Source organism: Equus quagga, chromosome 1 (assembly GCF_021613505.1).
Source record: "Equus quagga isolate Etosha38 chromosome 1, UCLA_HA_Equagga_1.0, whole genome shotgun sequence".
In the NCBI taxonomy this organism is placed as follows: Eukaryota; Metazoa; Chordata; class Mammalia; order Perissodactyla; family Equidae; genus Equus; species Equus quagga.
Window position 1 is genome coordinate 128704608 of NC_060267.1, and position 15093 is coordinate 128719700.

General features: G+C 41.3%; 1 protein-coding gene across 6 annotated transcripts in view; it reads left to right on the top strand.

Moving 5' to 3' along the window:
• CFAP20DC (CFAP20 domain containing) overlaps positions 1-14705 on the top strand; it is a 234197-nt gene extending 219492 nt beyond the window's left edge. For 5 of the 6 annotated variants that reach the window (XM_046638094.1, XM_046638134.1, XM_046638109.1 and 2 more), the window contains 2 exons: positions 1925-2019; positions 14146-14705. In XM_046638094.1, the coding sequence (XP_046494050.1) occupies positions 1925-2019; positions 14146-14258 (208 nt within the window). In that variant the 3' untranslated portion in view covers positions 14259-14705. Of the gene's footprint in view, positions 1-1924; positions 2020-6362; positions 6776-14145 lie in introns of those variants that run through there. The other variant, XM_046638102.1, reaches the window with a different exon arrangement.
• Positions 14706-15093: the final 388 nt, after the last annotated feature.

Genomic DNA, 15093 nt, shown 5'->3' on the forward strand with positions numbered 1-15093 from the left:
ATCATTCTTACTGAGTAATGAGGTCGCGAGGCTGTTTGTATGTGACCTTGTAATTTTCTGTGATGTAGGAATTTTTTGGTCTACCATAATTAAATGGACTAAATAAAAGGTGCTTATCAGAAAATGCCCCATTAGCTTGGAAGTCTGTGACAAATCCTTTCTGATACCCTTAATGTGTTATTATGAAATTCCATTACACAGCGTGCTCACCTTGCTTATTTCGCTAGCCATAATCTAGTGGTAGCTAAGGTGAGCAGTGACTGAAAGTATCTGAAAATATTACAAATAGCAATTGGGTAACTTTTACATTAAGATATCTTTTATACAGGAAGAGCTACTGGTTTAATTCCAACTGAATCCAATTCCTACCTTGATTTATCATTGTTGGTAAAGCCACACTATGATCTTCATTGATAATGAAGATGATGGTGGGCATAGCTGAAATTTATTGAGTGCAGTACCCAGTTCCAAGCCAAATGTTTTTCATCTTTTTTTTTTTTTTCATTTAATCCTAACAACAAAACTGAGGTACTATTATTATCTCCTTTTTATAGATGAGGCCTCCGATGTTAAGTGACTTGGCCAAGTTCTTACATTTGGAAGCATAGGGCTGAGAGTGGCCTGGAGAGCCAGTGCTCTTAGTTAGTGGTTAAGACTGTCTCCCATTGTAGATAAAGACAGTAGGAAATGCACAAATTTAGGAAGAAATTGTTTAGCCATGAGGCTATGCTCCTGTTGAAAAGAATAGGTAAATGATCCAGACTGCTAATGTCAATGCAAGAAATAGAATTCACATTGGAAAATCCTTCACATTCCCCTCCCTGCTCCCTTCCCTGCTGAAGAAGCTCAGTAGCAGGTGTGGAGGTGAGAAAGGCTTGAGGTAGAAGACACAGTGACTCAGTCCTTCCAGATGTCACCCACTTGCATCACACACACACGGGTATCTACTAGAGGGAACAGGAAGACTGGAAAAAACTGGAGGAGGAAGGAAAGGAAGGAGCTTGGGGAATGAGGTTGGCAACTGGAGGCAGATGGACAGGGAAGGTAGGAGGTGCTTTCTGGAGTGGTTTTGCCCCCTTTGGAAATGGGAGAACTGAAGCAATGGCTCACTCAAGGGCCCAGCTCCCTCATTCTCCCCTCTTTTGCCTTCCACTGCTCTAAAGCCCTGAGTTAATTCATACTGACTCCCACCATTGTGGCTGGTCCATGACTGCTCCAAGGCCCACTTCTTTATTTATTTTTTATTTATTTATTTATTTTTTTTTTGAGGAAGATTAGCCCTGAGCTAAGTGCTGCCAATCCTCCTCTTTTTGCTGAAGAAGCCTGGCCCTGAGCTAACATCCGTGCCCATCTTCCTCTACTTTATACGTGGGATGCCTGCCACAGCATGGCTTTTGCCAAGCGGTGCCATGTCTGCACCTGGGATCGGAACCGGCGAACCCCAGGCCGCTGAGAAGCGGAACGTGCGCACTTAACCGCTGCACCACCAGGCCGGCCCCCCAACTTCTGTTTTGAATCACCCTGTGAAATGTTGTCATCCATGACATGTGACTTTGTCAGACTTTCTTACCCAAAGATCGCAAGGAGCTTTCTCTCTGCTGCATTTCTCCTGAGTTATCGAAATAATTCTCTTATGTGAGAGGAACAGTGTGCCACAGTTTAATAACAATAATAAACTTTTGAGAGGAATAGTCATCTTTATTTAGTTGATGTACTTATTGAGCAACTAATTAATTAAGTGACTGACTATATTAACTGACTTATTAAACTAAGTATTAATTTCTGGACATCTTGTCTTTCTTAAATATGAAGGAGAGAAAATGTTTCTTTGTGGAAGCCCCAGGGAATTAAAAATTCAGGGGAAAGGTAAAATCTATATGGAATTAGAGACATGTTCATTTACTTTCTTCTTTTTTCTTTTTAGGGACTGGTTAAATATGTTGAGCCCACCGATTGTTCCTCCCAGTCAACAGCCAGCAGAGCAGCATCCAGATTCTTCTGGAAGTCTGAGTGCTCAAGGTGGGAATATGAAAAACACTATGCATAAAAAATACAAGTAATTAATATAAATAGAGAACATCAGTCACTTTGAGGTGCCACTGTTTTTATTAAATGCTGATCACTTAGGCCTACACACACCAACATGAGGTAACCTTGCCTCATTTGATAGAATAATAGGTTCTTTGCAACTAAAAATAATAGAAAGAAATTGTCCTTGTTCTTCTAAAGGTTAATCCCAGGGAAAAATATAGTTTAAAATATAAGAGCATGGCTTTGGTGTCAAATTGACCTTCATCTGAATTCCAGCTGTACCAATTCCTTCTGTGTGACCGCTATGAATTTTGGTTACCACATTTGTAAAATAAGACTAATAATAGACAGTGCCCCCCTGAAAGTTTTTCAGGAAGATTCAATGAGGTATACTATATAGGAAGCACTTAGAATAGTGCCTACCAAATGCCAGCTGTTTGCATTATTGTAAAGCAGACCCAACACTCCAACATCACTGAGATACGTGTCTTCGTTAATACAGAGATATGGCCTTTTCATTAAAGCAAAGGCTGGCATGGAGCTACCGTAAGTAGTGTTAGTAATGGAAAAAGTAGAAAGAAGCAGGAATGAAAATTTGCCTGAGGTCCCTTTTGTTGGTGAGAGCTATAAAGATGAACCGTTAGTTTCAGGTTGTGAGCAGGGAACATGATCGTCAGGAGTCCACAGAGGAGGAACAGAAAAGGATCTTTGGTGGAAACAGTGGGGTTGAGATGGGAGGGGTGGAGGGGAATCTACAGTACGTAACTGGAGTGACAGCCTCAGAGTGGGACTCCTTGAGACAGTTTTCCGAGTTGGATTTTGAAGATGGAAGTGCTATATCTGAAGTAAAAAAAAAAAGGAACTGAAATCAATATAAATTTTTCCAACAAAGGTGCCAATTTTCTTGTGTTTTTTTCCCTAACTGCCCCAGGGAGAAAGTGGAGCATCCCATTTTTCTTCAGGTGTGGAGAATTCAGAGTGAGAGCTCATACATCTGAGTTGTACATTTTGGCCGCCCAAGGGATGGAGATGTCTCTGTGATTTACTACTCGAAATAGATTATGCCCCTCAAATTGGGAATCTTTTTAGAGGTGTACATTTATAATTACTTATGACAGAAAAATAGAATCTTGGCTGTCAGGAGGAGACCTTGCTGTGAGGGAACAAATAATACATTATGTTAAATGTCCTAAATAAGCCACAGGAACCGAGAGCATGGTCCTTGAGCAAAGGCACCCAAGATATATGTTAGTGATAAGTGGCTGAAAGGATGTCTTAAAGTCGCCATTGCAAAGTGATGTTTTGACAGCAGGAACTCAATTATGTTGAAGGTAAACAGAACTTCCATCGAGGGCAAATTAACAAATTAAATTCAGAAGATTGTAGAAATGTTCTGGCCAATGTTAACCAGATCTGGCACCCTTCTGCTGTCACCCTAGATTTTTATCAGCCTTCCCTTTCCCAGTTTCTGATATGCTTGGGTAGTTTGTAGCTAATTAATACCATCAAATGTTAGTGTTTCCTATTTGGTTAATCTTTACAAGTTATTAGCTTTTAGATAGAGATAGTGTTTCCATCTGTTCTTATAAAGTGTTTGTCAAAGAAGAATAATGGGTTCAGGTATCCAGTTTCTATCAGCAGAAGAAGGGAGGCAAGGTTGTAGGCAGTCTGGGACTCTTTCTGGGTTTCTGTTGCATACCATTAATTTAGCACTTACTGTATGTCAGACACTGTGCTCAGTGTTACATGTAGCCCTCATAGCAACACCCTGAGGAAAGTACTATGTGTGTGTGTAGTTGTTGTTTTTTACAGCTAAGGAAACTGAGGCACAAAGTTCTTGAATAACTTGCCCAAGGTCACGCAACTGGTTACTGGCAGAACTGGGATTTGAATCCAAGCAGCCTGGTCCCACAACCCAGCCAGTGTTTTTAGACTTTTTTTGATTTTGAACCAAGTAAATAGACTACCTCCTCAATAATATATAAAAATCAGGAACTGAGAATCATTTTTCTATTGAGAGTTCCTGATCTCTAGAAGAAACAACTTAAAATATCTCAAGGACTAAGTACTTAAGTTCTCTAAGGAAAAAAAGGCAGACCTCTGGTCACCTGTTTCAGCCCTGGACCTGCCTCCCTTCCTGCCTACACTTGTCAGAAATGTCCGGTGGCCACACTTCCCCCTGGGAGTGAGTGCCAAAGGGACACAGTTACTGTGTCAGCCAGATATGGGGCAAGGCCAAGGGAACAAGGAGCTGAACAGAGGAGGAGACCGCTGGATGGCGGGGCTGCCAGGCCCGGGTGTTTGCTTCTTAGCTAACCTTCTTACAGGCCCTTCTAGACGACCTTATCTCAGTAGGTCAGTCTCACTTCACCTTGTACATTTTCTTCACGGCCTTTCCACAGTTTGTAGTTCATGATATGTTTCCTTCTCTATTATTTTGTCCTCAGTGGCCTATGAGTTTTTAGTAGCAGAGACTGTCAGTTTGCTCCCTCCTGGATCCCCAGCACCCTATGCAATTTCTGGCGTATATTAGCTACTCGCTGAATTCTCATTAGAAGGAAGACAAGAAGGGAGAAAGGGAGGAAAAGAGGGAGAGAAATGTTCTTCAACTAGTCATTTCTTATAACAATCTTGAAAAAAAAGTAAGGTAATTCACTGAAATTTGACTTTCAGTTTTTCCCGCAATTCCAATTTTTTAGTATATTAGGTATATTTCTGAAATTCAACAATGAGAGTACTGAACTTAGACCCATACATTTTAGCAATTAAAAGTTATAGATCACCTTATGCAGTGGGTCTTAAACTTTATTTATAAGCAGTGGCAACTTTTCTTTCAAATGAAATCTCATATGGAATCCCAATATATAAAAGAGAGAAAAGCAGAACTGCTCTGGCTAAAGGGGAATTAGGGTACAGAAGCCTGCCCTGGGGATCTGATGCACCAGTTAAAAACACTGATGTAGTCTAACTCCCTCAATTTGACCTTGCCCAAGGTCAAACATCCAATGAGAACCCAAGCGTGGATTAGGACCCAGGCTTCCTCCACATCAGTGCCTTTGTGCAGAGCCATTGCACTGGGACATGAAGGTGGTTTTGAAGCTGGTTCACGGGGAAAGGGGGTCACCCATCTTCAGACTTACAGGATAAAAATAATAACAGCTGACATTTGTTTCATATGCCTGTGACCCAGGCCTGCATGTGCACTTTAATTCTTATAATAGCCTACTGAGGTGTACATGCTATTATTACCCCTGTTTTACACGTGGATGCAGGGACTTAGAGCAATGAAGTGATGCACTGAGCCACCACGCCTCCATCAGAGACAGAGAGGCTGAGATGCATCCATGCAGCTGGAGGCATAACTGCATTTAACAGGGAAAGATGGCTTGACCAATACACAATTCTAGAATGCTTTCCCCAGGCCATACAGAAGTAAGTGCCTGCGTTATACCTGGACCTTGGGTTCCTACTTTATTCAGGACAAGTTTGTGTCACAGCCACAGTTTCTGCTTGGCGAGAATGTCTCAAGTGAATAAATGCCACCTTAAAGTGAACAGCCCGGCTTCCAGCAGAGCCGATCAGCTGGCAGGAACAGCACTGTATCTGTGCCATTCAACTGGATGGAGAAACAGGCAGCTCTTCCCAGTTCCTCCTGCGCCATAATATACTTGCCGAATATCAATTACCATGGGCACAGCTGCCCTTAACACTTACTAAAAATGTGTTTTCCTGGAGCGCCTGTGAAATGTACAAATGGGAAGTTAAGATTTCAGAACTTACTAAAGAAAACTACCAAGCTGACCTTTTGAAAACGAACCAGACTTTGCTTGGAAAATAGTTGTCAATTTGTTTTTGACGGCTGTTCCTTTACCGATATGACCCTTAAATTATTTATGCTTACCAGCTCCAAAATGGAATAGTAGTGACCTCTCTCTTCAGGCTTGCAAACCTCTCTTGCAATTTACACAGATTTTGAGTGAGAAAGGCATTCAGGAGGGCTTTTGGAGTTGCCAGAGTCTCATAAAAATAGCATTCTTGTACCTTTTGTATGACTAAGCCACATAGGATATTCCTTTATGAACATTGATTAATCTCCAACAAGACATAAGTAGGCAGGAGATGCTTATTTTGTAGATGTAAAACCAAATCAGCAGTAAAGTGTTACAGAAATCTCATGGCTCCTCACAGCTAACCAGAGAGAGGGGATCTGGCTGCCTGCTCTGACTCCAACAGAACAGTCCCTTTACAGGCCTATTTCCTGCCACGCAGTTGTTTGACACTTACCTAATACTCTAAATCTGCAAGCAGTCTTCTAAAATCTGTTCTTTTAGTTATCTCACCAGACCTTATACTTCATTGAACAACAATGGTACCCCCAGCGCTTGACGTGGCACCAAGGACATAGGAAACACTCCGTAAATATTTGATGAGTGAGTGAGTGAATCTTCTGCCCATGGGAAACAAGAGGATGATTTGGTCTACTCTTTGAATCTTTCCTTTATCTTGAAGATTTATTTAAGATGCAAAGGAGACCATCCTCCGAAAAAGCAATATTGGTGATTGAAAGTAATAATAAAAACCAGCATTAATAAAGCACCCACCGTGTGCCCGGCACTGTGTTGAGTTTTCTGTGTGTGACCTCATGATGACTTGTCCCGACACTGCCAGTCATGGGGCTATGTTATGTCCCCCGTGTACAGGTGAGCTGAAGGTCAAAACCTGGGTCACACACCCACTGAGTGTGGAGCAGTGCGCTGACCCAGGCCTGTCTGATGAGACAGTCTGCACCCATAACCCCCAGGCTGTGATAAGACCACAGAATTCCCATTTAGGTCAGTAAGAACTGTACGACTGAAATGTCTACTGCAGTTTTTTAAGTTTAGGAAGTTCTCTTTCTTGAAGCTTTCTGGATAAAATACTACTCTCTTTAGTACTCTCCTTAGACTCATAGCGCCCCCACCTCAACTCTCTTGTACAATGATTCATTAGTCTTTATGACATTCTTGAATCCAGAGTCCCTGCCCGTCCCCTGGGAGGTAGGTAGTTGCCGCCTTCTGTTCTCTGATTAACCTTGGGGCAGGAAGATATTTTCTCTTCTGCAGCTATCAAAGGCCCAGGGGTGTCTTCTCTGCATAGAAGTGACAGGACAGGGGGCAGGGGGAGGAATCAACACTCTCCCTAGAATAAAGAGATTCCTTCTTTTCAGGAGTACTAGACATGAACCCTCCAGTAGAGAAGTAAACACATTGCTGGTGTCTGAGCTTCTCTTCCTTATTCCAGAACCAAGCCCACCTACTTATTTCCCAAATGCACCCCAGAAGGGGTCCTGGCCCAGGATGTGGTTCCACCTTCCCTTACTGGAATTGGGATGCACTTTCCCCTAGCTGCAGTGTTACCACCTTGCCTGAAACTAGGCCCTTGAGACACTATGGGCTCTGTAGGCTTCAGAGCTCGATAGTCTGGCTAGGGACTGAAGGGGAGCAGAATTTGCCACCCCAAAATGTGTCTCTTTGGCTTGATTATTTTTAAGAACAAAAAGCTCAGGAAGAAACTTTGACCTTCCCCCTAACTGCCTAAAAGAATTTAAGATAGAAGACCTGTTTTAGAAAGGAACTAATGCCATAGATAATTGTAGTATGGTATGAACCAGGTGTGGTAGATAGGGAGGAACCTAGCAAGGCCCATTTGATCAAAGTCTTCTCCATGTCTCATTGTCTTTGCAAGGCAGGGCAAACATTTATCTACCAAACATTCGCTTGTCCATCTCCATGTGAATTGCCTTCCTTCCCTCTGAAGTCCCAAACCACTACCCCCAAGATCCTCCCTTGTCTTTAGCTGAAGATGATGTTTAAGATGTTGGCTTCAGCCATTTTGTCAAGTTACTCAGTTTTCCTGGGTTTCTCCCATGTATACATTGTTATTAAATTTGTTTGATTTTCTCCTATTATTCTGTTTCATGTCAATTTCATTATTAGACCAGCCAGAAAAACCTAGAAGGGTAGAGGAATATTTCTTCCTCCCCTAAGGACTTTCTTTCATGTGTAACAGAATGCATTCAGAATTGTAAGCCACACATTACAGGTGCACATTTGTTTTGTGGGTTTTCTCCCAGCTTTATTGAGATATAATTGGCATATAACGTGGTGTAAGTTTAAGGTGTACAGTATGATGTTTTGATATACAAGTGCGTGTTTGAATCACTGCACATTCATAAGTAGCGATTACCTAGAAAGAATGAAATTACAGTGATTCCTAATTAACCATCCGGATCCTTCAGCACGTTGCTTTAACTGGCATTTTCCAAGTAAAATATAGCCACCAGTTTTTACAAAAGGGGTGATGTACTTATCTCCCAAATGAAACCTGAGCTATAATCATGACGTGTTATTTGCCTTCCAAAAAACAATATAGCTTTTTAGGAGAAGAAAGTATCTTTTCATCCTTTTCATCCCGTTGTTAGTCATTTATCTTTCTCCCATTTGAGGGCACATATTTGCTAAAAAAACAAAATTCAGCAGTTCACAGTGGACTTTCTCAGGTTTTAGTGCAAGTTAATTTTGCCCTACTGTGAGATATGTTGGTGGAAGAGTTCTCAAGCACCTGGTACTCAGCAGAATCTTATCTAAAATGTCATCTTCATTGATCCTGAGGCTGACTATTCCAAATGGTGATCCCTCACCATTAAATTGTTTAAACAATAGTGTATTAGTGTGCACGTACAAGTACAGTCAGTCAGTTTTCAAGATCTATAAGAGAGAAAATGCATTAACTTTCTAAAAAAAATTCTAGATGGCAGTATCAGAAAATTGAAAATCAAGTACAGTGTCTTGATTCAGAGACTTTAAATCTGATAAACTGGTGCCACGTCATTTATTTTCAGGCTTGAAGACTTAGCTTGCACATATAGGTTTTCTATTATCTGCGGTTAAAATGAGTTAAATATAGATAATTAAGCATTTATATTAATCGACTTTTAAAAAGTGAACTGGAGAGATTATTTGCCCAAGCTGATCTAACCGAGGGGAGGGCAGCTAATATTGCTGCGTTTGGTCTGGCTCTGTTGGTTTTTCTTCTGTTATTGCTGTCAACCAATTTCCAAGTGAATGAAGCTGAAAGTTTATAAATAGATTATTACCTGAAAGGCAATTTTACTTCACTAGAAATGACTTTATTATGTGGAGAAGAGTGAAAATGTAATTTGGACCCCCATCCAGATGCTCTTAGTCTGGTAGCAGAGAATGGTTTTATTTGTTAATTTGTCCTTTTAGAGTTTCTGTAGCCAGTCTTTAAATAGAGCAATTTAGCATTTTGGGGAAAAACAAACTCTGCACTATCCAAGAACATAATTGAAAATTGCCCCATACCCATGCACAGTAATTACCTTTCAAAACATTTCCCATTGCCTGACATCATAGTGGTAATTGCTTAATGATATTATAATTTCATTACGTAGGGATTGCATTGGCAAAATGATGTAAGTTGGAGGCTTTGAAAATTAAGTTATAATGAAAACAAAACCTTTTATGCAAGTTTAAAGCACTTATTTCCATGTAAAATTATACATAATGTCACAGAATTTTTGTACGAATGTCGTTGTTGGTAGAGTTTTAAAATTCATCCATTTAAAGCTTTCGTACTAAAAACCAAAAAACCTGCCTTAGCCCCATGGTTATAATGCATGAGGTTCCTGTTCTATAGTGATGTGCATTGGAACAAATGCACTGATAGAGCAGTTACTGCTTCAGTTTATATGCACCATGTAGCAAAACCTCTCCTAATGAATTGGATCCAGCTCGATCCCTGTGCAGTTGAGTGGTAAAGACCCATGGCCCATTGCAATGGTTATTTTCATCTTGAAAGATTCCTGACTGGTTGTAAAATGTATTGAGTTTTCTAATTTAATAGCACCAGCTTAAAATTTTATCTTTTTGAAAAATACAGGCGCAGAATGCACTAAACAGTTCCATAGCATATAGCTCTTATGTGCCAGAGGTCAGAGTTTCCCCCAGTGTGTTGATGGAGTGAAAACAAGACATCGGATGGCAGTTCTCTGAGGCAGCTGGACTCAGGGTCATTTACCTCAGTGACGTGTGGTTTTCACGTGACACCTGATGGAAAAATTAGTTTTACTTTTTGAAAACTATATGATTTTCGGCATGAGAGCTGTTTTTGTTTAAAGATGAATTCGTCGTAATGTCCTGTATAACACTAATTGTGGGTTTTGTGTTTCATTCATATTGACTATATTTTTTTCTTTTGGTAGGAAAAAATCAAACCGATACAGTTTTGGGGTAGAGAATAAGATATAAATGAACACACCCCTCTCATGTCTATCTCAGATATCTTATGTTTTTCATGAAGATGATTATAACAACAATCTTTATTGAGTACTCACTGTGTGGGTGCTGAGTGCTATCTTATTTAGTTCTCATAGGTACAATAACAGGTACCATTACCATCCTTACTTTACACATGAGGAAACTGAGGCTCAGAATGATGTGTTTTTCCAAAGTCCGACAGCCATGAAGTGGTAGAAATGGGATTTGGACCCCAGATCTGTCTGACTCCATTGTCTAAATGTCATGCTGCCTGTCTCTATGATGCCTTTTCTTTGTACTTTAAGTTTTATCAATGCTCCTGTTCGGAGTTACTAAAAAAGTTATAGCTTATAGTTCATGATTTGCTTTGTTATTGTTATTATCCTTAACAGTAACAGGAACGATCATTTATTGAACAACTACTTTGTGCTCTGTGCTATGCATATTATCCAGTGTCCAATTTAGTCTTCCACAAAACCCTCGGAAATAGGCATTGTTATTCCCATTTTATAATGAGGAAAGGAAGATCCAGTGAGGTGAAATGACCTGTAACCAGCCTAATGTCGTTCAGGTAGTAAACAGCAGAGCTCCCATCCACCCCTAAGTCTCCAGATTCTAGAACCCAAGGATGCTCTTAGCCACTCTGCAGCTGCTACGCCCAGTTTAACGCCTCATTAATCTTAATAGCTGCTTTTGTTTCGTATGGGTGGGTGTGTGTGTGTGTGTGTGTGTGTGTGTGTCACGCCCACAGCCAGACTGTCGCATCCACAGCTACACTGCTCCATCACATAGAAAGGACATAGTAGTTACTTATTGATAAACTGATTTTGTTCTGTTCTCTGAAGAAACCCAAATATGAAAGGGATGATGGATTGAATATCTGAAAGTAAAGGACATGCAAACTTTCCTTTGATGTGCAGAAGTGACCTAAAGGGGGTCAGCTTTGATATGCAACAGCCACTTGAAAAGCATTCTCAACCTCTCCTACTTAGAGGAAGAGGGTGGGGGCACGGCCCTGGGACCACTCTGAAGGTAACAATAGAAAATAAAGGAAAGGCAGCCCGCCTTCTCTGAGTTCCTGTTCTTAATTAAAAACCGCGCAGGGTGCTCAGCTCAGCTACCACTATTAACGCGGCCGTTAGCAAAGTTCAGTCATACTTCAAGGCCAAAAGCCATTGCAGCCAAGAGTCACAGAAACTCATCAAAGGCACCACAGGGACCGTTGGCTCTGGTCCTCTGTCCTCTGAAGGGCTCACCTACAGAATCTCGTGCAAATGGGTGCCCCAGTCCCTGCTTCACCCTCCCCAGAGTCCACATTTCATTTTCTGGTCATTAATGTTCAGAAAATTCTTCCTTATGTTGAGCCAAAATCTGGCTCCTTGGAACTTTCACCCATTGATCCTATTGCTTCCTCCTGGAACCCCACAGAATCTTCTTAACTCTCCACTCATTTCCCACCCTTCATATACTGTGTGAAGCAAGAAAGGCCGCTGTCGCCTCCCTCAAACTTTCTCTTTTCTGGAATTAATAAGCCCAGTTCCTTTGTGCTTATTGAGCTGTTTGCCTCTGCCCTCCCACATGAACTCCCTCATCTTTGTCCGTGGTTTTTGAAATGTGAGAAATCAAATTTCTTTTGTTTCAAAATCTGATTTTTTAAAACATAGGACACATTTACAATTTTTCACTCTTTTCCATGTTTAAATTCCCATAATAGAATAGTTCCCAATTGAATGTGTTCCATCACCTTCTTAACAAAAACATTGAGCTAGAATGGTCAAAAGAGCTCCGAGCTGAGCCAGAGTCTGGAAACCCGAGTTCGTCCCTGAGTCTTCCTCTAACTCACCAAGTGACCTCAGATGAGCTGTTTCACTTTACAGACCCTGGTTACTTTGGCAGTAAATGAGCGTGCTAATTCCTGCCTATTTCACAGGATCGTGAGGCTCAAATGAGCTTCTGCATGAGAAAGTCCTTTCTAAACTTCATTGAGTGCTCTGCCAGTTGAAATGTTAGTAAGCAAGACAGATGTAATCATTCCTCTGTTACACTCTACTCTTTTTTCTTTTGTTGGTGAGGAATATTGGCCCTGAGCTAACATCTGTTGCCAATCTTCCTCTTTTTGCTTGGAGAAGATTGTTGCTGAGCTGACATCTATGCCAATCTTCCTCTATTTTGTATGTGGGATGCCATCTCAGCATGACTTGATGAGCAGTACATACTTCGACGCCCAGGATCTGAACTGACAAACCCTGGGCCGCCAGAGCAGAGCATGCAAACTTAACCACTGTGGCACTGGGCCGGCCCCAAACTGCACTTTTTAAGGACTGCTAGCACTGCATGTGGCTCATGAGAGAGTCAGCTGATTTCATGTTTCACGCGTGTCACTGCACACTCCTTGAGAACAGTGCCTGTTTCTTACATCCTCACGTCCCCAACACCTAGCTCAGTACCTGGTGCAGGAAAGGCTCTTGGTGCATGTTTTTGGATAGTTAGAAGAAGGGTGGGCAGAGGAATGGCCGTGGTGTGGTTTCAGACCCCCACTTTACCATCTCGGCTCCGTTTCCTTGGACTTAACTCCGGTTTGTTACTCTGCTGGCAGCGGCCGTGCATGAGCTTGGTCTGATTTTGTTTGGGTAAGACGGAGTCCGACCACCGCCAGTACCTTCCCTTATTCTGGGCAGTGACGCTTAAGATCATGGGCTTTTAAGAAATATTCAGTATTTTCTGAGCCTCTATTATGTGCCAGCCCTGTTCTGTGTCCACCTCCACGCCCTTCCAAAACTGACCCTAGTGAGCTCGCAGCCCAAAGGTTTGGTTTTCTTTGGTCCTTAGTAGCCTGTGCTAAGGAAGAAAGAAGCATGTTAATCACCGCCTCCTCCCTGAGCCTGCTGTGATCTTCTCTGGCTCAGGGGAGTCTTGCCCTTCCCACCTCTGAACTCCTATGACGTGGATTGTCAGAAGTATTCCGTACTCAGAAGGCACTCGCTTGCTGGTGATGGTATCAAGTACCCAAGTGCTTAGCATGACACTGGACACATATACGGTACTCAGGAAACATCTTAGTAAAACAATTTTTTTTCATTCCATGCTGTTTGTTGGAAGCCAACCAAAATTTGCTAATAACTTAGGCAGAAGGAGTTCTCTTCATCCAGACCATCTAAATGGCTGTCACAAGAAAAAACCATCAAGCCATATTCGTATTCCCAGCAAACTTGACAGACCTTCCTACCAACAATAATATTATAGATCACCTGACATTGTTCTCCAAATGTGTTCTATGCTTTGTGTACCTTATACTTCTAAACTTTATTATTATAATTCATATTTATTTGGTAGCCTTTTTAGGATGTATGTATGGGGATTGAGTTCTTTATTATATCATTTAATTTACACTGTGTTGCATTTGTACAGCTTTGACCCATGAAGAAGTCTAGAATGTGACCATTATGTTTTGAATCCTGCTCAAGTTTCCCTAACCCTAATTAGCAAGACTCTTTAGTCCTTTGGCCCTCTCCCTCCCTCCTTTCCCTTCCCTGCCAGCTCTCCACACTCCATTTTTCTTATCCTTTATAGCAAAGCTGGCCCCTTGATATCATGGTTTCTTCTCTGTGTTGCTCGGTGTGTATAGAGTCTCCTCACATCCTCAGCGCTCCTTCATTCCAGCGTCGACATGCTGCCTACATGAAGAAACTCTCCCAGGAGAGAGGGTCATTCCTGCTTCATTGCCCCTCTGGTGTTGCAGCTTGGGAATTCCAGGCCAGGCTGGCAGCTAACATGTCTGTGGTTCCCCTTCCCACAGGTGAGGAAGACCTGAGTGCGGAAGAGGACGAGGAAGTGCTGACTCTGCTGTATGACCCATGTCTGAACTGTTACTTTGATCCTCAGACTGGGAAATACTACGAGTTGGTGTAAGTCCTCCTTCCAAGGCAAAGAATGGCCACCCCGACGCGGAGCAGGATAGGAACTCTGACTCTCTTAACTTGGCACGGCAGTGTGTGTGTCGGGCAGGCCCATGGAGTCAAAAGCAACTGAGAGAGATGACTTTATTTTGTAAATAATGTTCAATGTTAAGAATACCTACGTTCTTTTTGTAGATGTGTGTGATTTTTTGGAACTGTGAAGGAATTAATACAGGGACAAAATTTTAGGACTTTGAATTGATTCGTATTTGTTGGTTCTCATTCTACATATAATTTTGTTTTTCTCATAATTTTATGTAAACAAATTGAGTTATTAATTCAAATTTTTGCAGTGTTAATCTGTAAATGATGGCTTGATATACAAAAATGTATTCTTGTTTAAAAGATATCTGGGTACCTTTTATTTTATTACCTATTTGTATTAAAAATAAAATATGATGGTCAGAAGAATACCTTCTAAACTGCTTCTTTTTATTTACCCCACTTTCTTTTCCAGAATGTTCCTAGATGACATTTACCTTTCCTTAGACTCTTAGGAAAGGAAACACGGTGAATTGGTCAGACTTTATGATCACATTTTATTGGCACTGGCCCTCTATTTCCATTTCATTATAGTTCATCCAAAGTTTGCCTAAGATCACAACATTGTTAATCACTTAAGCTGCTTAGTGCTGTGCTTGCTTTTTTTTAAATATTTTTTACCAATTATCTCTGAATTTTAATAATATGACCCAAATCTAGCTCGATGGATCCAGATTTAACAAGAAATCCCCCATTTGAACACCCCACACACCTCACCACTTCTCTAACTTGGGCCTGGAGAAATG